The following is a 24,555-nucleotide window of genomic DNA, read 5'->3' on the forward strand; positions in this document are numbered from 1 at the left end:
CAAAGCTCTGACTGCAGCCATGTTGCTCAGAAAGCAGAAGTCTGGCTAATACTGCTGCATTAGGTACATCGTATTATGTATTATTTTAATTGATTTAGGAATTTGCCAGATCCCTTTCTGTTTCTGGTGTGCAAGCCGCAAGTAAAGTGCACTTCTGGATGTAAATTACCCCTCTAAGAGGATGCAATAGCTGTGTGGTACACGTCAGACATCACTGGAAAGCAGACAATAACCTTACAATGGCACAGGCAATAAGGATAATGGAATTAGATAATAGATGTTGCTGGGAAACCCCTCTACAGCTTGAGCATCCAAATATGACATCACTGAGCAAAACCAGCATCATTTAGTGGGAAGCTTCTAAAGTCAAAACACACGAGACTGTGCACTAGGTTAGCTCTGTGAACAGCCACTCTTTCCCGAGTTCCAGCTGCAGCTAGGAGTTACCAAACCATGTTGCTAATGACTTTTAACCTTTTTACAGAGTTTTGTAACAGCAAAGGAGAAAACAGGGATGTTTCTCCAAAGCAGAGGTTTCAGATGATGCAGGGGAGTGGTGTATGAGGCAGCACGACACCATGCTTTAGCTAAGCTTTGAGAGGACAACCCAGCTTCAGACACAGCATTTAATGTCCCTGACAGAACTAGGGCCAAAATAGGGAGATCCCAACTCTCACCTGCACCTTGAAATTCTTGTTCTGGTCCCGCAGAGCCTGTCTATATTATCCCACATATAAATCTCATCTCTTTCCCCACCCCCCCTCCATGTACAGTGTCAGGTGACTATTTTGCCTGGGTCTACATGCCCGAGACCATCAAGGCTGATAAACTACACACTGTTCTTCTGATTTCATAAATACTGCCATCACAGCATGGAAAAAAAATAAATCTGTTCAGTGTTTGTTCTCTTTTAATTTAATGAACTATAAAAAGGGAACTCTAAATACCCACCTAAGTATTCTGGGTGCATTAGGAGACACTGAATCTCCCATGGCAACTTTGATTAACTCTTTGTCGTCAGCATTTTCCTGTGTCCATTGCCAGCAACAGATGCCATGTGAGAAGGAAGAGGGGGGAATAAAATAATTGCACTATGTGTGATACAAAAAGGATTAACACTCCTCACCAGGGCCAGGAGTGCTTTTCCCCTTAGGAATGGATGCCCCAGGGCAAGGATCAGGTTCACAGCTGAGCACTCCCTACCAGAGTCAGGGAACCTATAGCTTGGCCATTTCCAATACAAGAGTGGAATCCACCAACCACACCCACACATTTGCATTTCAAGCCAAAATGATCTCTGGTGCAGCTCTGTTGACTATGGTGGAAAAACACCTAGACCTAAAACACTAATCTGGCCCTACAGGGCAACTACAGCAAAGCTCCCCCCATAAACCAGTTAGGACCGAGATACATCTGACAGCTGGAAGCTCGGTGGCTGTGGCTAACATCAAAAGCCAAGACTTGCCAGAGCAAATTATGAACCTGTGGCTGCCACTATCAAGCATTTTCCCTGCAATACAATCTCTCTTTACTCTGCAAATGTCTCTAACATGTTAAATTTCAAACTGTCTCTAGCGCAGGCAGTTCTACAACGAACTTCCTCCTACTTCCTCTCTCTGCTGCTCTTGAAGCCTCACTCAGGCAGAGCATGAAGTGCTCTGTAGAGAGGAATCTTTTCCTTGTTTGGTCTTTTTTTTCCTTCTGCCTCCAATTCTTGTCATGACAATATGGCTGTGTTTTTTTTAAAGCAATATTTGGGAAGAAAAAGCAAATCTTCTTGATATACTGAGAACACCAGGCAGACCTGACCCAGTGCTGAAGGTGCCAGAGGATTCAATCTTGGATAACACGAGCCACATGAAGGTTTTGACCTTCACAGTACAATGGGCTGCTGGCAGACTAAGTCATCAACATCACCAGAAACAGAAAAATCCCTGGGAAGGAAGGAATAATACCCTTGTGGCCTGTACAGTCTCTGCAAGGTTTGCACAACTGAGGTGGGAGCTGGAATCTGCAGCAGACCGTCAGGCAAAGTCTGCTTTAGGGGGACAGAGGAGACGGGAAGACTTAAGCTATTTCTTGTGCCTTTTGCCAAGATTCAGATTGTACAGATTATGGTAAAATTAATTTGGCAAAAAAGGCCTTTATTAAAAAAAAAAAAGAAAGAAAAAAAAAAGAAGAAAAAAATTTCTATTGAGTATCAGGACAGATTTCAAAAAGTACAAGATCTGTATAAATTCAGCAAGATGTCCAGCACCAGATTATTTCATGGTGCAACAAAGAACCTGGGGAGAGGCCAACGGGACCTCACAAGGGAAACACCATCTACCTCCCCAGCAGACGGCCAGTCTAAGGTTCTTCTCAACAGCAGATGGATTTTCCTTGTTCCTGCAGCATCTCAGGTCCCACGGGAGGTATTGGTTGCAAGCAAGCACCTGAATATTGCCTAATGGAGTAAGCCAATCACTAACTTAGCTGGTGTGTCCATGCCCATCCGCTAATTAGGTTTTTTTCTTTTTGCACGTATTTCCACCGTAGCATTTTTTTCTTCTTTCTCCACATAGAAGTGTAAGCAAAAGGACTGCTTTCATCTGTAATAAGTTAAAATCAGAAATGACCTAACTAATAAGTAACTGATATTGGTCCTTGGAGCCCAAAGACTAAAATCCATAGAAAATCCATTGGTTCCATTTTTTTCTGATATATCCCATGCACAGCCCCATTAGAAAAATGGGGTTTATGAATCTTATCATACAGCAAGGAGCAGTACCTTAGAGCCAGAGCTGACAGTCAGTGGTAGAGGTCTGGGCTCTCTCAGATTGCTAAGTGTGGTTCTGAGCCACTGCTCAATCAGTCTTCACGTGACCATTGGCCAAGGCCACAGGGACAGTGGGGGCCCCTGGCTCAGCAGTCTCATCAAATCGTAAGCGCAGCGTGTTTCTGATCACCAGCTGCTCCATGATGAAAGAAGCACAAAACCATGGGATGGCATACTCCAGGGTGATCAGGCCCATGAAGTCAAAATCAAACTGGGAATAGTCCCATGGGCAGGCATTGAACTGGCGTAGGATGAGGCCAGTAGTGAACTCCCAGAGATATGTCCAAAGTGTGTAAATGAAACAGCGCACTAAAATGTGGCACTTGTCTTTGAGATATAGATACATCTTCTCCACAATGAGGATGGAGGTGCCGTAGATGAAGAGTGCCCACACACTGGTAACACCTGGAAACTTCCAGTTAAAGTTGACCACAAACTCCCAGGCAGCTGTGAACATCACCTCACAGAAATAGCCGTGAATGGCGTAGAGGTACCATCGGGAGAAAGCGGTCAGAGGTTCTGCTGCAGCCATTCTTCTGCACACACTCCAGCAGGCACTCTGAAACGAAGACACAGAGAGAGAGAGAGAGGGAGAGAGGGAGAGAAAGACAGCAAGGAGTCAATGAGAGTGCCACAAGTCCTTGTCCCTCAGATGGCAACACACACTTTGTTCATCCTCAAAGAACAAATCTGAGAAAGAAGCAAATTTTAATTCATCTCATTTTTACCACAGCAAATTTTAAGTCCTGGGGACTTACCAGGCTCTGAGTCTCAGAATGGGCCTGGACAACACATACTGCTCTGCCTGAGAAGCAGGATGAAGCCAGCATTGCATTAGTTAAAAGGAGGGTGCTGACAGGTACAAGGGCTTTGCCAGGGATGAGGCTGCCAAAGAACTTACTGGTTAAAAGTCAGAAAAATACAGTCATCTCACAAGGAGCACATACCTCTTTTCAAGAAATTGTACTGTCCCCTACTTTTCTAATATGGAATCCCACCTGCAGTCCCTCTACTCAAAACATACACTGCAGTGAAAAACTGAGCTTCCATTGGAGCAACAGAAAGGGAACCGGAGGAGGAAGTTCCAGAGGTTTTACACTTTCAGACACCACAACTCACACTCAGTATTTAGCTGAACTGTTATTTTTTTCTGTTAAAGAACTCATGCACTGTATGGCTAGGATATGGAAAATAATTTTCTTATGCCATCAGACTGCCTGGTTCCAAGTCAAAAAACACAAGAAAGCCATTGAAATCCACTTAGATTTGGCTTCAGGACAACAAAACACAGAGGAGGAGAATAAAAATGAACAGCTGAGCATAGAGAAGTGGTTAGCCATGATAAATAGGAAATGAGAACAAACTCTAATTGTGTCTACAGGAAGAAACTTGGTGAAGAGGTTTTAAAAGGGCACAATTTGCTTATCACTGAACTGTACCAGCACTATTGGTTTCTACACTTTTTGCAGAGCTTTACAAGGTCCTAAGCACTGTTCTGCCATGCTACAGTCACTAGCCCAATCTGATTTTAAGCATAATTTTACTTCACAGATTCATTCCATAGGGTGAATTTGATCTCTTTCCTTCTTCAAAACTTACTTATAAAAAGTAAGGGAAAGCAGTAAGAAGGAAATGGACCTCAGGTATCTTTTGTCAGAATGGGGATATAGGGCTGCAGCAGGAAGGGAAGAGTTTTGTATATCTGAGGAGACATATAAAAGATGCAGAGGTCTTTGAAGTCGTAGCTCTTGCTAAGTAAGACACTAAGGATATATGGAATGTCATTCTCCAGGGAAGAAAATTACTGCAAAGTTTTTGCTAAGCTGTCAATGGATTGTACAGTTTTCCTCTGTTTTAAATAAGCCCTTCTAAGTTGTGGTCCTCAGTCTACTTCCCTCTACAGCTTCACATTAAATGTATTTGAACTGTTAGCTGGGAGCATTCACAGGATGCAGCACCACTTGTAAGGGTTTTGTGTAATTTTGAAAATCTCTTCACAAAGTTGGATCAAATGCACAGAAGGTCCTTCCCTCTCAGTCCCTCCCTTCTTATTCCAAGGATCCCCTCACCAATTATTTAGTGCCCTACACCTGCCCACCAAAGCCAAAGACTCACACAAATATATTCAACAAGCCACATCCTGTTTTATCCCACACTATTTCCTCTGCGTGATGAAGATTTCTTTCCTGGTTCTGTACCACATACTTGAAAATTATCTATTTATTCTTTCTTTTTACACTTCACAAAATATCTAGTCATTACACTGGAAGTCTAATAACTAAACAGCCCAGTCCTGGTGTAGGACAATATCTACAATACAAGTTAACCTACTGCAAAGACCACTGGTGACACAACTGCAAAGAGACAAGCACCAATGCACTGACAGTGTCTCAATATTTACTTTCTACTGTCATCTGCCCAGTAAGCCCAGCCTTGATAGGAACTCCCTTCCTTCTTACAATGTGTTTGAGAGTCCTCATGGGCTGCCTGCTGATTAAGAGCATCCCAAGGCAGGGCAGATGCTGAACTGTGGTAGCTCAAACATAAACTAGTTTCATAGTGCTAGGCACTAAGCAAATCCATAAATCACAGCTCCTCCTGTAAAACATTTCTTTCAAATTAAAACAAAAAGTACAGAGTAAGACAGAAGGGAATGGAGGATATGGAGGAAGATTACAAGCTACAGCGTATCATTGCACCAGTGGGGGACTGCACTATGTAACGGTTACAAGTCACTTGAGCATTTACAAAACAACTAAAGTTGCAGCTGTTCCCAAGCATCTTATTTCCCAGCCATATCAAGCTGTCTGGTGCCTGGTAGGCAATACAGCACAAGGTCTCAAGAGGGAAATGAAGCAGAAAAGCATCGTTTTATTGGGCAGCAATTCATAATAAAAGGATCAAGCTAAAAAGCAGTTACAGGACATTAGTGCAAGGAGCATCCAAACAGAAGGTCAAGTCTGGATTCAGTCAGAGATCTGTGAAAAGCCTCAAGTAGATAATTGAACTTGGTGATGCAAGACTTTTTATGGAGTGACAGTAATACAGACCAAAAAGCTCTGAACTTATGATAGCTATTCAGTCTTCTGAGGAAAACAAATGGCATTAATCACTGAGGTAATTACAGTGGGATGGGCAGTGGCTTACTGAAAACCAGAAACCTACGCAATCGTCTCAGCTAAGAGCAAATAAGTCCTTGAGGCTGCAGGTGGATGGCCATGCTGGTACTGCAGCTGCTTACGTTGTTGTTTTGTGGAAAACTGGGACCTTCTAAATTCAAAGCTAGGAAAATGCTTTCCATCATTACCAAATTATATTTCAAGCATCTAGAGCAGAAATATTTCCTCTAATACAATGTTATTAGCCTAAGCTAAGCCAGGACAGAAGTTTTCCCTGTTTCTCCAGCTCGCTGATAGAAAAATAAAGGCAAGTCTATGGAAACCATATGTGGGCCTCAGAGGAACATGCAGCTCTTTTCCTGACTGCAAAGCCTGTGGGGATAACTGCTAACAATGCAGGGGTCAAGAGACCCTCTATCTACAGTGAACAAGCATAGGCATAACAGGGGGAAGAGCATGATGGGCTGTGTTCCCCTACAGAAATCTGGTTCAGAGGATCAGGGCAGGACTCTGGCTTAAGGCTGCAAGAAAATAATACTGTAACAATATAAAGAGTATATATTTGTATTTTAGAATATCAACTCTGAAATGGATATTAATCATCCCCTAGGTTGAGATAAGATACAGATAAAGCTTACACTTAGGCAAAGTAAGGAGAAAAACTGCCCTGCGTCACGTGTGCAAGACCAGCACTTTCATATTCACACTTGGTTTTGCAGGTGATGCAGCCAGGGCAAGCAAGAGGCAAGCGACTGGAAAATGGGTCGATGAGAGACCAAGAAATAATAGCAGATTTGTCACACACAAGCTCTGCAGGGGAGACATCAGTGCATGTCATAGTCGTGTCTGATGAAGTTCTTGAGCATTGTCTGGTTCATTTTCTTCTCAAAGCTCTCCTTTGCAGTGGATTTCTGTCTTTTTCCGTGCTACCAAGCCAAACTGTACTTCCAAAAGCCTCTTCCAGATTATCTCTGTTCTCTCTACTCCAGCAGAATTAGTTACACTTACAGCCTCCAGACAGGTATGACACCTCATCAAGATACTCCGAATTAACTCTGAACTGCTAATAAAGGGAAAACACAAACAAAGCACCTCCATGAGACAATTCCCCTGATGAGCGATGGCCTGAGGCTATAAAGTCTGTCAGCTACTTGATTCACCGCAGGTGAACTTGAAATACTGCAGGAAGTTCCTTATTATTAGTGCCTGGCTGTTTCTGCCAGTTAAAAAAATAGGGCACAACTAAAAGTACACTAGATACAAGGATGTATTGATGAAAATTGGCATGCATTTTTGGGCAATACTTTTTAAAATTCTTTCTCTTGTATTTTCCATTTTCCCAGTGAGTAAACACCAAACAAGCAATGCCTTTGCAGCCACGGATGACATTCAACAACTGTACTGCAAACCTGGCTTCAACATTTTCATGGAAATCTCACATAAACCATTATGGATAAAGTTTTACAGAACATTGGTGCCAGATTTGGCCCCAAGACATTAGTTCATCAGTGTTTAAAGATTTATGCAGTAAAGTCTTAGCAGTACTTATGTGTTGAAGTCATAACTCTGAGGAGACGTTCATCCTTCAGGTGAACTGAAAGCCTCAATTAACTCTGGCTCAGAAAATAGAATTTTGACTGTACTCAAGTGTGGAATAATTCCAGCAGATCGATTAATCAAGCCCTGCAATGAAGCTAAAAGCATGCCACAGACAGACGTCTCCAAATACAGATTTAATGTACGTTCCTTAATCTTAGCACTTTCAGGATGGATCTGGAGCCCTGGGAGTTTGTTCAGTTCTGAATGAATTAATTATCTCCTTCTCTTCATTTTTGCTGCTTCTCTCTCTAGACTCCACCTCCATCGGGACACACATTGTCTCCCTTCCTCTGAGTTCTAGCCACATCACCATGTATTGCGAATAGGAAAGCACAGTCCATTTCAAATCTGCAATTTCCCCTCATTTTCACCTCTAGCTCCTTTCCCCAGAACGTGCATCGCTTCCCGGCCACTTCTCATTCCCTTGCCTCCTTCACTCTGTACCTGCTGGCAGCCTCTGATGCTTGCCTAGCTTTCAAATCTGTTCCAAAGAGAACTGGGATACAGTAAAAAAGAATGACGACAAAAGGAGATTAAATGAATCCAATCACCAGACTAAAGCCAAAGCGATGGGGAAGTGTAGTACTTATCAGTAATGCCTGGGGGGGGGCTGCCCAGAAGGCATCATTTCACAATGGGAAGGAGAAAGGTAGGGCTTTATAGAAAGGCAGAGTAGATTCAGAGAACAAAAAGAAAATGTGAAGACGTTGTCAGTTTAAAGAATAGTTTTCTGACTAATGTGACTGAAGTTAAATCCCCATGCCCTGCCTCAGGCATAGCACCATGTTACTGAAACACACCTCAGCCCAGTGACGGCTCCAAACTGGGAACAAATTAAGGCAGCAGCTGTTTACTAAGTGACCAAGAGGGATGCTTCCCATGTTCCTGACAGAAGCTAAGACCACCTCAAGAGTCAAGCAAGCAACAGACTTGCAAGACAAATCTGTGAAAAACAGTCGACTGAGTCCAAACTCAGTAATTAGAAGTATTATCCCTGAATCACAGAATCACAGAATAACCAGGTTGGAAGAGACCCACCGGATCATCGAGTCCAACCGTTCCTATCAAACACTAAACCATATCCCTCAGCACCTCATCCACCCGTGCCTTAAACACCTCCAGGGAAGGTGACTCAACCACCTCCCTGGGCAGCCTGTTCCAGTGCCCAATGACCCTTTCTGTAAAGAATTTTTTCCTAACGTCTAGCCTAAACCTCCCCTGGTGGAGCTTGAGGCCATTCCCTCTTGTCCTGTCCCCTGTCACTTGGAAAAAGAGGCCAGCACCCTCCTCTCTACAACCTCCTTTCAGGTAGTTGTAGAGAGCAATGAGGTCACCCCTCAGCCTCCTCTTCTCCAGGCTAAACAACCCCAGCTCTCTCAGCCGCTCCTCATAAGGCCTGTTCTCCAGCCCCTTCACCAGCTTTGTTGCTCTTCTCTGGACTCGCTCCAGAGCCTCAACATCCTTCTTGTGGTGAGGGGCCCAGAACTGAACACAGTATTCGAGGAGCGGTCTCACCAGTGCCGAGTACAGAGGGAGGATAACCTCCCTGGACCTGCTGGTCACGCCGTTTCTGATACAAGCCAAGATGCCATTGGCCTTCTTGGCCACCTGGGCACACTGCTGGCTCATATTCAGTCGGCTGTCAACCAACACCCCCAGGTCCCTCTCCTCCAGGCAGCTTTCTAGACAGACTTCTCCTAGTCTGCACTGCATAGGGTTGTTGTGCCCCAAGTGCAGGACCCGGCATTTGGCCTTGTTAAACCTCATGCCATTGGACTCTGCCCAGCGGTCCAGCCTGTTCAGATCCCTTTGCAGAGCCTCCCTACCCTCCAGCAGATCGACACTTCCACCCAGCTTAGTGTCGTCCGCAAACTTGCTAAGGGTGCACTCAGTGCCTTCATCCAGATCATTGATGAAGACATTGAACAGGGCTGGACCCAGCACCGAGCCCTGGGGAACCCCACTTGTCACTGGCCTCCAGCTGGATTTCACATCATTTCCCACCACTCTCTGGGCCCGGCCATCCAACCAGTTTTCCACCCACGAGAGTGTGATCTCCCCAGCACCACTCTCAGTAAGGTCATGTCCTTCTCTGGGACTATTGCTAGACATTTCCTGTGCCTTACCAGCTGCCCCCACCAAGACCCCAACATTAGCTAACACAATAGGTCTCAAACAAGCAGGCAGAGACTCTGAAGCCCGGATTCCACCACAGGACCAAGGCAAAGCTTTCCACTAGAACTGTGGAAGAGCGGGGCCAGCACTATGGAAGGTGATCTTCCTCAAGGAGATCCTTCCTCAAGGAGATGGCGGAGGGGAGGCTGTGCAGGAGGGATCAATCTGCCCTGAGAACTTGTATCAGCTCTCCTCCAGTTTTGGGTGTTCAGTTGCTGGATCCACCATTATCTTAACCTGGACACTAACTCCAGGTTGACTTTATTCCCTGCAGTAAGAGCAGAATTGAGTTCTTAGAACCAATTTTTCAAAACCTGCTGCAGGTTTACAGCCTTCAGACCTAGGTCTGAGCGCTCACAGTTCCCTGATGGGCAACTGGCTGACACTTAGGCTCCTGGGGGCTGGGCCCCTTCATTTCAGAACATGCATTCGAGTACAGTGGCGATGAAAACTCATAACTATTTTCAAAAGCTCAAGCTTAACATGTTGTATTAGCTGATTGAAGCAAATCTGACATTCAGAGAGACAAATGCACATCACAGCTTACCATGAAAAAGTAACCCAGAAGAGAGTGGTGAATGAAGAAAGAAAATTTATCCTGAGAACATGCTGAAAGTTTACATGATTTTGCCATGACCAATATCCTTTCCACTGTCACTACAGAGCCAGTAGATGTAAAGAAGAAATAACATTAAAGTCAAGACATTGTGTGTCACCCATCTTACATAGTTTCTTAAAGCTGTTTGGAAATTTCAACAGTTCTTTTTTGAAAAGTTTTTTTTTTTCTTCTTCTTAGCAAATGTCACCACCTTCTTTCCAAAGCAAAATGAAAAGCAAACATACCAGTCCACTCCAACTCTACAATAATAAATTGATCTGGACAACTTGAATCCCTGGAGGTGTTCAAGGCCAGGCTGGATGGGGCCTTGGGCAGCCTGATCTAGTGGGAGGTGTCCCTGCCCATGACAGGGGGGTGGAATTAGATGACCTTTAAGTTCCCTTCCAACCCATTCTATGATTCTATGATCTCACAGAGGTCTGTGTCATTAACAAAAATAAAAGTATGAGATATGCCTAGCAATCAGCAGTAACAAGCCTGAATTAGCATGCAGCGGAGAAAAGCCAGGTTTGGCAAAAAAAATTGACAAAAAATCCCAACACATTTCATAACGAAAATTAAGCTTGGCAGAGAAGAATATGATGATCAAGGCCGTGAAATAAGAGCATCAAAAATCCTAGCCTGCTAATGCCTTGACACAATCCTCACTTAAATCTGTTAAGAACAGCAGTTTGTGTAAAAAGACAGGAAGAAACTAGAACTGTTGATAGATCCAAGACAGTCTCTCCTGGTTTGCTGTAGGTGAAGACCAAAGCAGCATTTCAGAAAGTTAGCGGCTTCTTTTAGTGGGAATTCTTGTTGCATATGGTCTGTAAAGAACTATTTCCCTCTACTTGTGTTACTCTTTAACAGCGCATAAGCTTTCATAAACCCCCAGCGTTCAACTAATAGTAGGCAACTGGATAGGGTAAACACCTGCAGCCTCTCTTCATCTAGGAGAAAAAGAACTGCTGCAGACTATAAAGAAACCTAGCGTCTTGGTCTAAGATGAATTAGGTTTAAATCTTGCAAGCAGAAGACACAGCATAAAGACAGATGAAATAGAAGAGAGCACACTTTTAAGCACCTTCAGAAATACAGCCTGAGACCATCACAAGAAGTTTTCTTCTCTTTCCCCTTTTGGAAGTCTCTTGATGGCAATTCTACAGAAAATAATTTTTCCTTCTCAACATATTTTTTCCTTCCTAACATTAAACTACTGCTGAGATGTGAAAGAACCAGGTTTCCAAGCGCTATCTGCTATTTGCCAGGCTGTGATTCCTCAAGTTTTCTGCTAACATCCCTAGAGGAGAACACTTGAGCAGTCTTAGATTGCTACATTATTCTTTTTCCTCAAAGGAATCCTTGTGGAGCCTCCAAAACAGTGGCTACCTCATCATTTTAATTTCAAGTTCACACAGGTCCTCAGAAGTAGAAAAATCCTGGAAAGGAAGGGTAGAAGAGTATAAATCCCAGAATCTTACTGACCATCTCACCATGTCTGACAAGATCCCCAAGTAGGCAACCATGCCTACAGCTGGGAAAGGCAGCTCCTCTGAGCAGTTTCCCATCACAGGCGTGCAAAGCATGTAATCAGCATTGGAAATATATTGTGTGGGGAAATAAATCAGTGGTGAGTTTTGTACTCTGTTGTTCAGACTTATTTCAATTCAGAAAACACAACAAGCAGCCCTTAAATGCAATCGCTCAGGTAAATCTGTCTTTGTAGACCAGTGAAATTTCTCTGTCTTGAATAGTAAGTTAACAAAACGTCAGGTTTTAGGGCCTAGTGCTTACACAGCAGACATACCCTTCCACTGCGTCAGGTACTTTCTTGCTACTTGTATATTTGCAAAAGAAGGTGTACATTTTTAGTGCTGTTATTTCCTCAAGGTATCAAGAAGCTTAGCATTTGGGTAACAACTACAAACACACCATCTTCATGTTTTATGCACGCTTGCCGTTTTTCTCTTTTGTAAATCTGAAATCTCAGATCCACTATAAACCTACAATGTTTAACAGTTTATGACTCCCCTCAAACCAGACTCATTCATCTGATTACCAGAGCTTTCCCACAGGAAAACATGACTGGAACTCTCAGCCTTCTGAAAGGTGGTGAGCTGAACATTCACGAGTTCTTTTAAATGAAGCAGTAACTCAGCTTTTGTGCCCCATGCAAAACTGGTGTCTTATCTCTTCAGATATCAATTTCTTAACTCAGCATTGGCCCGTAAGCTTGTGCTGCTGCATCCTACAGCTCCCTCCTTTACCAATCAGTCAAGTTATAAAGGTACAGTCCCAGAGGTGTTTGCCAGTGCCATTCTTCCAACTGAAACATGTGCTCCCAGCTACAGCTTCCCACGCTCAACGTCATGAGCCAGGGAGCTGGGCTGTAAGGATGCCCTGTGTCTCCTCTGAATACAGCTGATGTTACCCTGATTCTCTTCCAGCTCTTTCTGAGCTTCCTACTGCCTCTCTCCCAGATTACAGAACTGGACAGTTCTCTCACCCTCTAATTTGGATTGGACCACAGATATGTCCTATAACAAAGGCAAATCAACCCACTATGCCTACAGAAATTTTAATTCTATCTATAGATACACAGATATATAAAGATAGGCACGTACATATGTTGTCCTTATTGTTTTGCCTTTTTGCCCTCTCTTTCCCCCTTCCTGAAGGCAATGGAATCTTTTTCCTATAATTGCTTCTTTTGACCACGTTCTTCTTTATGCTGAGGTGACTGGTTATTATACAAACACTACTATTGGATTCAGGATTCCTACTTGCAGCTTGCCAATCACTTATCATAACTCCAGAGGGCATGCTCAATTCCAGCCTTTACACAGGCCTTCTGAAAGCAGACCCATTTAATATTACGTCTATACCTGTCCATATTTACTTTTGTGACTGTGGCACACCCAAATGACCATGCTCTACTGAACAGTCTCCTCAATAAAACCAATGAACAGATACTGCTCCAAAACAAGCATTTCAAAGTGTGCCTCTATTTATTAGTCAACATAAGTGTAAGACTTGAGGTTCATTAAGAAAGAAAAGTCAGTATGTATGTGCACAGGGATGCTTCAGATGCTTCTGAATACCTGAGTCCAGGAATTCATTTTTCATAGCACAGGGTAGACCAGATCATGAAGTCAAGCAATACCAGAGCTTTAGACTGCTTTGCAGATCTAGGAGTTTATGGCTGAGGTAGGTGCTGAGACCCTACTCAAATTGATCCCTTTTCTTAGAACCAATGTACTCATTCAGCCTTCTGAAAAATTCTAAACCATCTCTTCTGAATAGCAGCTAACATGCATCTGCTTCAAGACTCATGGAATTTAACTGCATCATGTTAATACCACCTACTTGCTAAACACCTGAGAAAGGAATTAAGCTTCCATCTTAGAAAAGAAAATCCTTAAGAACTGCTAACTCTAATCCTAAACTCAGTAAGGAGGTAAAAATACTACTCACCTCTTCACTCCTGTCAGCTGTCAATCTGCACAGAAAATATTTTCTACTCTCACGGAGAAAGATGGCACAGTCACAAAAGGTCAAAGAGCAATGATAAAAGGAGACTTGAATCCGAGTCCACACATACAGCTGCCCTAGCAGAAGGCAGAGCAATTTTCTTGTTTGTTTTATAAAATTACTACCATATTTCTTTTGGCTCCTCTAGGACTAAAGCACAGAAAGAGAAGAAAAGCTAGTAAGAATTAATTTAGGCAAAGCCTTACAAGAAACTGGCTTTGAGAACAGGAGATGGATCTAAAAGAATTATGACGGAAAGACTCTGAATTATTTACAGAATAAAGGGAAACAACAAAGAGCGCACAAGTAACATTTTAAGTGCATGAGTAGCTGAAGTCTTGTAGGGGGCAGATGTCAGGGAAGTAAATTCATCACTGTTTCCTAATCATTAACTTAACCTGAGTAGATAATAACAAAGATCTAGATTTACACAGCTACTACAATGACAAGATAAAATTTGGAAATACTTTGCATCCTTCTGGCTACCAGCCCCAAGTTAACAGAATCCTTCAAGCCAGCCTGGCTGGGAACCTTAATGGGGCTAGAAAACGGTCTAAAAATGCGAGGCTATATTCCTGTCATTGTTGAGCTGCTGAGCAATCACTGAGAAGAGGCAGCATGCAGGTGTGGACAAGATGTCTAAGTCAGAAGAGATAGGGAAGACATATAAAAAGTCCCTCAGTGGCCAAACAGAGCAACAGACAGAAGACTTATGAAAGCTACATCAGAGCAGTTTAGCCACATCAGCTTACTGCACTAGTACACATAGTATCAGTGCAGCTGGAACAAAGAACTGGAGTTTTCCTCAGTGGGAAAATTAACCTGGTAGTACAGATCCATGCTTGGCTAAGGAGATATGTGCTCTTTGCAACCCTTGCTTGGAAGTTGAGTTCTGGGAATACAGAGAATGGGGAGAAGAAGAGGAAGATGGTGGGATATGGTCCAAAAGGCTGCTCTGAGATGAAAAATAGTCTTGAAAGCACCAGGAGAAAAGTTAAGATTATGATTCTTGACTGTACACACTGTCAGACAGCTGACAAAACACCAAAAATAAAAAGTGCCAAGGTAAGAGACTGGTAGAAAAGCAGTCTTGAATTGTCTCAGATAACTTTGTTTAGAAGGCTACATTAGTAACAGCTTCTCCTGTCATAGAGAATTTTACTTTTACTAAATGTAAACTGCTCTGCAGGCAGGAGTTCACTGTGCTTCTCTAGTTCAGCACTCCCTCCTGTTCGAAGACAACATGACAACATGCTGCATGCAAAAAGAAAATGACTGAATACAGCTAGACTGTCTGCACTTGTGTGTTTTGCCCTTAAGAAAGGGGAAGACAACTATTTCAGAACCAGTCTCCACTAACCTGGCGCTGTAGTAGTGGGACATGGCTATCGTTTGACTAGCATCCCAACAGAATTACCTGCAGCAGGAACTTGCTCTTGTGTACCACCTCCAGCAGTTTCAGCTCTGGGCTAGCAGCACACATCACCGGCTGAAGGCTCCAAATGCATGCATCTGTCTCAAATGGTAACACTGACATTGAACATCCCATCTTTCTAAAGCAGAAGTTCAAGACAGCTGAATTCCTTGCATCTTCATCTTTGTAAGAAGACTTCACAGAGACACGTGTATTCCCTTAATATTTCTATGAGAACAAGTGGCCATGTGTCAGTACATCAAGGTACCATAGGTCTGTACAAACACACATGGAAAGACAGCCAGTGCCTCAAAGAGTAAGTTACACCACGTTCTCTTTCTTATTCACTGCTGCTGCAGAGGATCTAAAGACTAGAATCCTATTTGTTTTGTTTTTCAGGCTTCAAAAAGAACTCGTTCTGAAACACACACATCACTTGTTTTTTCTCATATATATTCACTTAGTTCCTGATAATTGATAAAACATCCCCATAATCCAAGCACAGCCACTAACAGGCCCACACCACTAGACATCTCAGAAGAGAGACCAGACACCATCTGACTTTGGATTCCTTTACTTGCCTCTGGAAGCTGCTTATTCCAGAACAGATAACTCACGCTGATGCACAACACAGAAAGCTTATGTTCTCTGTCAGAGCTTCTTCATCTACAAAAATGCAGATGTCCTTCTGGACTGTCCAGACAGTACCTTCCAACAACTCTGAATTGCCCTTAGAGAAGTGTTTGTGATGGTCATACAGGGACCTCAGGGACAAGTGGGGACACAAGTGCAAAGGCGGAGGAACTAGTGGCCTGTCCAGGTGAGGTTGTGATGTGCACACTCATTCCCTACTTCTGGGCTCCACAAACAAAATGCTCATTCCAGGGAGGATTAGCTACTACTAGTAACTTTGATCTTACTACTTTGGTCAGATCAGAGATAGAAATGTGATATTCAACTTCAAACACCTTCAAGCCCAATTTCAGGTCTTATCAAACAAGGTATTTCTTGCTTTCCATCTGAGCACTGATAGGTATCTTATGCGTCTGGACAAAGAGCCAGGTGAATAAAGATGCCAGTTCCTCATCTGAGTGTTGGGAACTGTCTTGGTGAGAACACTAGAAAGAATTCTTAGAATTTAAGTAAAATGGTTTGATATTGCTCACACTGGCCACCAAAAAAAAAACAACCCCCCCCAAAAAAAAACACAAGCAAAACCCCAGCCCTATCCAAAAACCCCAAATCCTAAACTTTTTTTAAACCATCTGCTCAACAAACAGAATATCAGGTGACCCATAGCAAATGGAACCAGAGAGGGACCATATGTTATCTTGTCTCTGCTTATGTAAAATGCTTAAGAGCTGTCACTTTTGTGCCTGAATCATGCATCTACTATTGACAGTCCTAGAGACATACATTCTGGTCAGCTTGTCCATTGCTTTCTACAGGTACACAAACCAGCGCCATGTAAGGACTTCTATGACAACCACTAGGTATAAAGCCAATACACTGTTGCTAGGATGAGTAAGAATTTAAGTTTTTGCCTCCCACAACGACAAAAACAGCCTAAATACGCTTCCATTATATAATTGGTTTTGATAAATGCAACATCAAGCCTGCCACATCACACATACGCTGAACAGCACTATTTCCACTACTCTGCACAACAGTTCATAGTAATGCCAAGGTGTTCAAAATAGATACCTTGACATTTTCCAGGTGTGCTCTTTAGAACTTAGAGCCTATATGCACGCTGCAGCTAACAAGCTTGCTTTGCTATATCTTCATTGTCTCCCAGAGTTCCCACAGCTTTAAAGATATGCAAAGTTCACTTAAATGCTACACACGCAAAATTAACTTTTAAATTAACATGCCTCAGCCAAGGCAGTTCTGCATGTGTGGAACACACACGCAAGTTGTTCTAGCAATGCACATCTGTTCCTGAATGAACTGGAGGGTAACTTTTGCTATCTCATGCTGACAACAGTTTTCTTGGGTATTTCTTACTCCTAGGTCACTCTTCAGAGTAACTTGCATTTGGATACTTTGACAGCTCAGTACAACATGTGAAGTTTTGCCCTATCGATGTTGTGGATGCAGATCTTCATTCCTTCTCCAACTGGGTGGACAGTGATCAGTGTATAAGCATAGGGAGCACCTTCTGATGCAGCCTGGATGCAGACCCCATTCAGCAACCTTCCCTCACTATCTTCCCTGGCAGAGCTATGGTGTGTAAAGAATTCCAAGAGTCTGGGCTAAGAGCAGACTCAGGACTTGGACTGGACATCAGTAGATGCTGCCAAAAAAGTGAAGCTCTCTTGAAGAGCTGCATGAAAGCTCGGGACTCAAAAAGCAGGGAATGCTGAAGACCCACCGCAACATCTCTCATCCTGGCAGTAATAAAACTAAAATATCATATAGAATACAGTAGCTCTCTCAGAGCAATAACAAAAGGCATTGAGATTTCTACAACAAAGGATAAAAAAAGCAGAAAAGCAAGTAGCAGCCAGGACTCAGACGAAGAAGCGAAAGGACCTTCCTAAGTCAGTGCCAAGGTGGATACATGAATGGGGTTGCTGAGCAGCTGTGCTGCCTCACGAAGCGATATGTGAACTGATGCAAGTCTTGTAGTGAACGATGCTGGCCCCAAGAGAGGCATAAGTGGCCAAATAGTGCAACACACTAACGCAAAACTGATGAAACCTCTGCTTTATTACCAGGTTTGCCAGGATCTGTAACATGACCTTGGATGAGCCACCCCTCCTCTCCGTGCCTTTGGCTGCCATCTAGCTAATTAGGCCAAACTATTTGGTGTGAGGTCTGCATCCTACTACAGATTGGTTTGGCAGGTAGCACATTTAGTTACAGATACTGCCAAAAGCAACCAAGCAAAACTGGAATAGAGAGCAACTATGGCCAGTCGCTTGCAGAGGCACCAAACACACGGAGTCAAAAAGGCTGCGTGATTAGGCGGTTCTTAGCACCAACCTCATTTGCTCAGTCATATGTGCCACATGGATTCCCAAGGTTACCAAAGCATTTCTTTCAGAGAGACTAAAGGGGTATCTCTGAGCTAGATACACGCATTTGTATTTAACAGCATATTCAGTAAGCTTCTCTGTACGGCACTTAAGAGTGAATAATTAAAGGAAATATTACTGCAGTTGAGCCTCTCATTAGCAACCCAATTAGCCCTCTGAAAATAATTAACATTCTCTTCTATAAAAGGAACAGATGACCCATTACATCCATCAGACAAGCAAAACAAATGCCAAAGGTAAGGGATATTTGTTCAGGGAGACAGCAAGAGAAGCGTTCAGCAGCAGTATGAGTAAAAAGGACAAATGACTATGACTCATGAAGACTTCACTATGCAAGGACTGGTACATTCCTGTTTGATATGCGCATCCAGCATTCGCATTGAGCACTTTTGTTTCTCTACCTCTATGACCCACTGACAACCTATCAACTGATATGCTCCACCTTACATTGCAAGCCAGATTTAAAGGCTCTCAAATTCAACCATTCACAGTTACAAACACCACTCTCCCAATGCAAAAATTCCCTAAAGGTCATATGTCTTGACTATAAAAACACTCTCAAAACACCCATTAAAATAAGCCATGATTTAATGTCACATGCAGCCCATTTCTGTGGCCCACAGGAACAACTGAGGTGATGGATACAGATAGCATGAAGTTTCCTCTCCAAGTTTCACAGCGTGGTGCTCTGATCCATTAGCAGGCCCTGAAAAAGTCAGGCCAAGGTTTCTTGATCACTGCATGTTTGAAATCAGTGTAGGTGAGCAGAGAGTCATAGGCACCAGTGTTGTGGGACGTGTGTGTATGTACAGATGACAGTGAGCAGAGAATACAGGTCAACATATCACTGCCTGGGGCGGCAAGAAATGTGGTATTAAGACAGTCTGATGCACAGTTTCAGTGCAGGACAACAGATAAAGGAGAAATAAGCCATGATGGAGCTGAGCTTCCCAACATCCCCATGTTCAGGTAACAAAGCAAACATAATGAATCATGAATACACAGTTGCATTTTCTGTGTTTGATGTATATTTACATTTTCCTGGTAGGAAAGCGGAATACTCATAGCCTTCAAGGGTGACTGCAGTGACAGCGAAGCTCAGCTGTACTAATGCTTCCACAACTACATCACTATGGAAACCACAAATCCACTGCCTGCTCCGTTTGTCGTCTTCTTTCACTGATTAAAAAAAAAAAAAAAAAAAGGTGAAGTATCCTTCCATTTTATCATCTTCTCACTTCTGTCAAGATCGCAGGAAAAGCTTCACCTGTGTCAGGGCCAAACTTTTCTTCCTTGAGAGCCCTCTTTGTGAAACCTATCCCACCTCTCAACTCAGCTGGGCAATCTTCCCTACAGGATGCTTCCACCACTTCTCTCAGTGATGACTCTTCAAACACAGTCTGGGATTTTATCTTAGCCTCTGCAGCTCCCCTCAGCTTTTGGACTAGGACAACTCCAAAGGTAGCTCAAACCAGGGCAAATCCAGCTAGCCAGCATAATAAAAAGCTGAGTAGTGTTCTGGACACAAGTTGGGTCTTGTCTTGACTGAAATACAATTTCTTTAAGAACATTTGAGGAGCTCTTAAAATGGGGTAGGGCACATTACAAGACAGCTGTACATGCAAGGGTTAAACTTTGGCTTTAGGAAGCCCATCTTCTCTACAGCAGTTGCTAGTTACAGGCAGCCTTCCCTGCACTAAAAATCTCAATATTTCTCAGCTAAAGCCTAAGAGCCAAGAGCAACTCTGGAAGATGCAGAAAGAAAGTGGGGAAAGAATGCTCAAAAGTCTTCAATATGGCATGCACGGTGCAGCCTGGATGTGTGAAATGGCTGAAGAATTCTTCATACTAACCAGCAGGAGGGAAAGGTGAAAACAAAGGAGTAAAAACCCCTCCGCACCAAAGTGTGTGCATTTTATGCTGAGGAACAGCCTCTGAACAAACCTTCAGCAATGCCTTCTCTCATGCTGGGCACCTATTACCTAAACTCAGAGCAGTTCATGGAATAATCGGAATAGAATTTAGTCTCTGTAGCTCAGCAAGTCCTTCAAGCATTTCAACTTCAACTGCCAATTGACAACCATTACACAGACAAATTCCCACTAGTAAATGAGTTGAAAAAAAAGTACATTTTTCACAGATGTTTCCAAACAGACATTTAAATACACTCCTCTCTACTAAAACACTCTGCATACAGAAAAATCCTGCCTGTGCTCAGGGAACACTGTGGCTTCTCAGCAAGACAGAGCAAGGAACAAATTGACATAGCATAAGTTCTCTTACAAAAACCAAAACAATACTACTACACAAAAGGTTAAGCCCCCTACCTCCTTTTTGCAAAATGGGCCAGAGCAGTCAGTGTTTCTGTCTTAGTCCTAACTCGCTGCCTTCATCTCGCCACCAGTGCCAGGGTGGCACTGCCAGGTGCATCCCAGTTTCATTGGTGTTACAAGATTTTCTACCAAGAGTCCATAAGATGATCAAAGGTGACTTCTGTGTCCTTAAGGATGTCACAACAACGCACAAACCAGTTTCAGAGAGGACAAGCTAAGAGAAGCGGTGATCACAGTCTGCAGGGTGGTGTCCCCATGGCTTTGGAAGCAGTTCTGTCTGCATCTACAGCAGTCAGCATCCTGAACAGCCTGAGTGGATGGAACATAACAGGAGGCATTGGAGGAATGAATAATTCATAGTCTTGTTCTGCTGCCAATGGATCTATGTTTTCTTGTGCTCGTATGGCATTAACAGTAACAGGAGATGTCTGCGCTTCCTTTGGTGGTTCTTGAGGGCAGGCAATAAGCAGCATTTGCTCTACTCACAGCAATAGTGCCATACACCAGAGCACTTGCCAGACACAGCGTTCTTCAGAAACACTCATGGCTACATCATTGACAAAATGACTGGACTCATTCCAAGGTTCAGTCCATCGCCAGCAGCCTTCCTAGGAAGTTGCGGACACTTGCTTTGTCATAACCTTGCAGCACTGGTCTGGATTTTACTGCTCAGTAGATGACACTTTTTGACCAACTGAAGCCCTGTATTCAGCTACACAATGGGCAGCCGAGTTGGAGCTTGAGGCAGCAGCTGACCCTTCTTATCTGCACTGTCAGCATGGCCACAACTGAGTCTACTGCCTTCCTTCAGCAGCTGACTGGGTCTTCTTCCCAGCCTCAGAGAGGGACTGGGGTCTATCAGAGCAAGAACACCTACAAGAGGAGGACAACAGAATGCCCTAACATAGAATTTCTTGGGCACTACCCCTCAGAGAGGGTAATGAGACTCCTGAGACAGGATAGACTGAAGGAGGAAGGTGCAACATGAATCTACATATTTAGAGTTCGTTCCCAGTTAAAGTACTGTGCATGACCTACCCTTGAAACCCTATGGACAACGGAGAAAACAACACTGTAGCCTGAACTGCTGCAAGCTGTATCAGAGCACCTGTGTTTAACCTCCTGTTAAGGCATCACTCTGCATATTCAGACACACAGAGCACTCTGAGAATGCTGCAGAGTCAGGAGAATGTCATTCTGGTCCCACAATGTCCACTTCATCTACCAGGGTCAATGTAAAGTTTTGCTACAATATATAGCTAAACTTTCCAATTTGATGGCATTTTACATCCACTCTGAGCGAGTGTAACAGACTGCCACAGCTACAACAGAGTAGCAAGATGAGCCTAAAAAGATTATCAGAGTAACACGCTGGTGATTCAGGTGCAGAGACTGCATTGCACGTGAGGGCCAGGAATAGATTCCTCATTATCTCACACCTGTGCTTTTACTACTGGAGAGAGCAACCCTCCACTCTTTACCTACTGCTCTGGTTTAGCTTGGAGATACTGCTACACTGTCCTGATTGTTTTAACTGCCTAAGGCTATCTGAGTGTGAGGTTTTAAAGAGACAATAACACTGGAATAAGTTTGGCAATATGAATTATCAGCAATCAGAATGCTGTGACTAAAAGCAGACAGAAATCAAGGGCAACGTGCGAGAATGGTGATCTTACAATTCCAGAAAGCAACTTGCATTCTGAACCAGTGGAAATACCTTCATGTCTTCACCATCCTTTATGCACTCTATATATTTAAATTTCAAAGGTCGCATCTACAACTCACTCAGCTCTGTACTCGGAGAGCTGCTCCGGTTTTCCAAAGTGCGGTCCCACCAGTTTTACCCTCCAGCCCTTACCTTTTCTGGGGAGGAATCCTGGAGCTCTTCTGCTTCTTGGTCAGCTCCTGATTCACAGCATCTGCAGGTCGACCAAATTGCCTCCAGCAAGTCCAAGCCGTTTCAGATGCCAGCCGATTTTGGACCAGGTGTGTGCGACCAACAGCTAGTACACCAACCAGACAGCCTTCCTAAACCAAAGAAGTACAGTTTAATCTTAATGAAGCACAGGGCAAGAGATGCTTTAAACACTGAAAGAGCTGTGCATCTGGATAGGTTAGCTCAGGTACCTTATGCACTGGAAGACCTGACTTCTTCAGAGCCACAGGTGGAAACCTGTACCTGCCCCTCACCCAGGGCAGCTCCTAGCAGCTGCCTGTCATCTGGTGAGGGTCAGCCTTTTGACCCTCCAGTGTCCTTCCAGAACTCAGCCACTGCAAACACACCAAGCAACTTCACTGGAGACAGTGAGCAAAGGTTCCTCACTGCTACTATCTCAGGCACAGCCTCTGTTAACCCTTGACAGGTCTACCAGAAAGTGCTTTATCTCTAGTTTCATGGTGCCAGTTTTTGAAGTAAGCCTCGCTGCTGACTCTTTTCAATCCCCATTCTCCCTCAAACTAACATTGCCACCCTATTTTCCTGAACTTCTCCTCATTTCTCCAATCAGTGTTTTTTCATCTCCCTTCCCCAGTCCGGGACAAAGTGTGGCCTTCACGTAGGCAGGCCCTCGCCTCTGCCACTGACCTGTCACCTGAGCCCATCCTGGGGGCACCAGCACTGCCTCTTCCCCTGCTCTAGTGACCTGACTGTTTTCACCTCCATGTCAGACTCTAGCAGCACAGAAGCAGGACCCAAGCAAGCCGAGCCTGTGAGCATGGGATACACTTCTCTTCAAGCACTGACATTTAGGACGCCAGACTCCTGATTTTCACAGAAGTCACGCCTCAAGGTGTCAGCTCCAACACAGTAGTATCTAACATCGTACTCACAGATCTTGCTCTCCAAGAGTTTGCCTAAACATAGCTTTTTTTTTTTTTTATTAACTGCATGCAAAAAATTTATTTACGGAGCAAGAACATCTATTTGTCAGACTGTAGCAAATGGGGATCTTCACATTATCCTATTGAATCTCAGGTTTTGAGCACCAAAGCTCAACAGGAATTCAGGAGAAAAGTTTCCTTAAAAAGAAAAAAAAAAAACCCCACACTGTTTTTATTTAGATAACACTGAACTACAAAAACACTCCCAATTAAAAACAAAACCACTCCAATTAAAAGTGCAAATTAAATAACTAATCCTCCTCCAATAAAACCTTCCCACCAAGATTAACAGAGCAATGAACAGCATAAAACTACTAATTATATCAATGTAACATGGGTATTATAGAGACACATTTAGTACCTCCTGCCTATGCACTGAGGCTTGCATCTACTTTGGAGTCTCTTATCATGAGAAATAGTTGCAATTTTAGCAGCTAGATATTTGTACACTAAATTGGGAAATAACTTTGTTGTTAGCTAGCTCTGGTTTAATTATTCTAAAAGTGATGTTCCTAAAAAATTGTGCATGTATTCTATTTTCATTATACACATTTAATCACAGCTGGATATAGGTTTCTTCTGAACTATTTATCAGACACATGCAAACAAAATTTTTAAAAGCATTTCCCTGGGATCACAAGAACACTGAGAATGCTTTGTACATCATCAGACGTATTTGGCTGTAATTTGATTTGTGAAGGAGTGAGGAACAAAAGCATACAAAACAAGCAACTGCAATGCACTCCTGGCTCCTTCGATGCACAAACATGAACATTATAAAAGGATTTAGGCCAATCCTGCTTAATTCAGCCCCTTCACTGGCATCAGCACCAAGGCCGCTCATGGGGCGAGGTGGCGAACCAAACCAAGGAACAAACTCATCAACCATTTGAATGTAACTCCCCAAAAGCCTGTTCATTCTCAGCCATATCACCTCCCCGATCTGGCTCATCAGCCACCACCTAGTAGGAAGATGCAAGTTCCTTTTTCACAAAGAACTTCATTACTATGAATTCAAAGCACTAGAGAAACCATTTATTCACT

General features: G+C 43.4%; 2 protein-coding genes across 5 annotated transcripts in view; both read right to left on the reverse strand.

Annotated features, from left to right (window-relative positions):
• RAD51B (RAD51 paralog B) overlaps positions 1-24,555 on the reverse strand; it is a 447,787-nt gene that overhangs the window by 415,371 nt on the left and 7,861 nt on the right. For all 4 annotated transcript variants that reach the window (XM_069858280.1, XM_069858279.1, XM_069858278.1 and 1 more), the window contains exon 2: positions 22,490-22,659. In XM_069858280.1, coding sequence (XP_069714381.1) covers positions 22,490-22,659 — 170 coding nt within the window. The remainder of the gene's footprint in view (positions 1-22,489; positions 22,660-24,555) is intronic.
• Positions 485-22,626, reverse strand: TMEM229B (transmembrane protein 229B). The gene is made up of 2 exons (XM_069858325.1): positions 22,490-22,626; positions 485-3,377 (listed from the first exon to the last, which is right to left on the reverse strand). Exon 2 carries the CDS (start codon positions 3,348-3,350, stop codon positions 2,847-2,849), a length of 504 nt encoding a protein of 167 aa, XP_069714426.1. The 5' UTR covers positions 3,351-3,377; positions 22,490-22,626; the 3' UTR covers positions 485-2,846.

This window comes from Phaenicophaeus curvirostris, chromosome 5 (assembly GCF_032191515.1).
Source record: "Phaenicophaeus curvirostris isolate KB17595 chromosome 5, BPBGC_Pcur_1.0, whole genome shotgun sequence".
Classification (NCBI taxonomy): domain Eukaryota; kingdom Metazoa; phylum Chordata; class Aves; order Cuculiformes; family Cuculidae; genus Phaenicophaeus; species Phaenicophaeus curvirostris.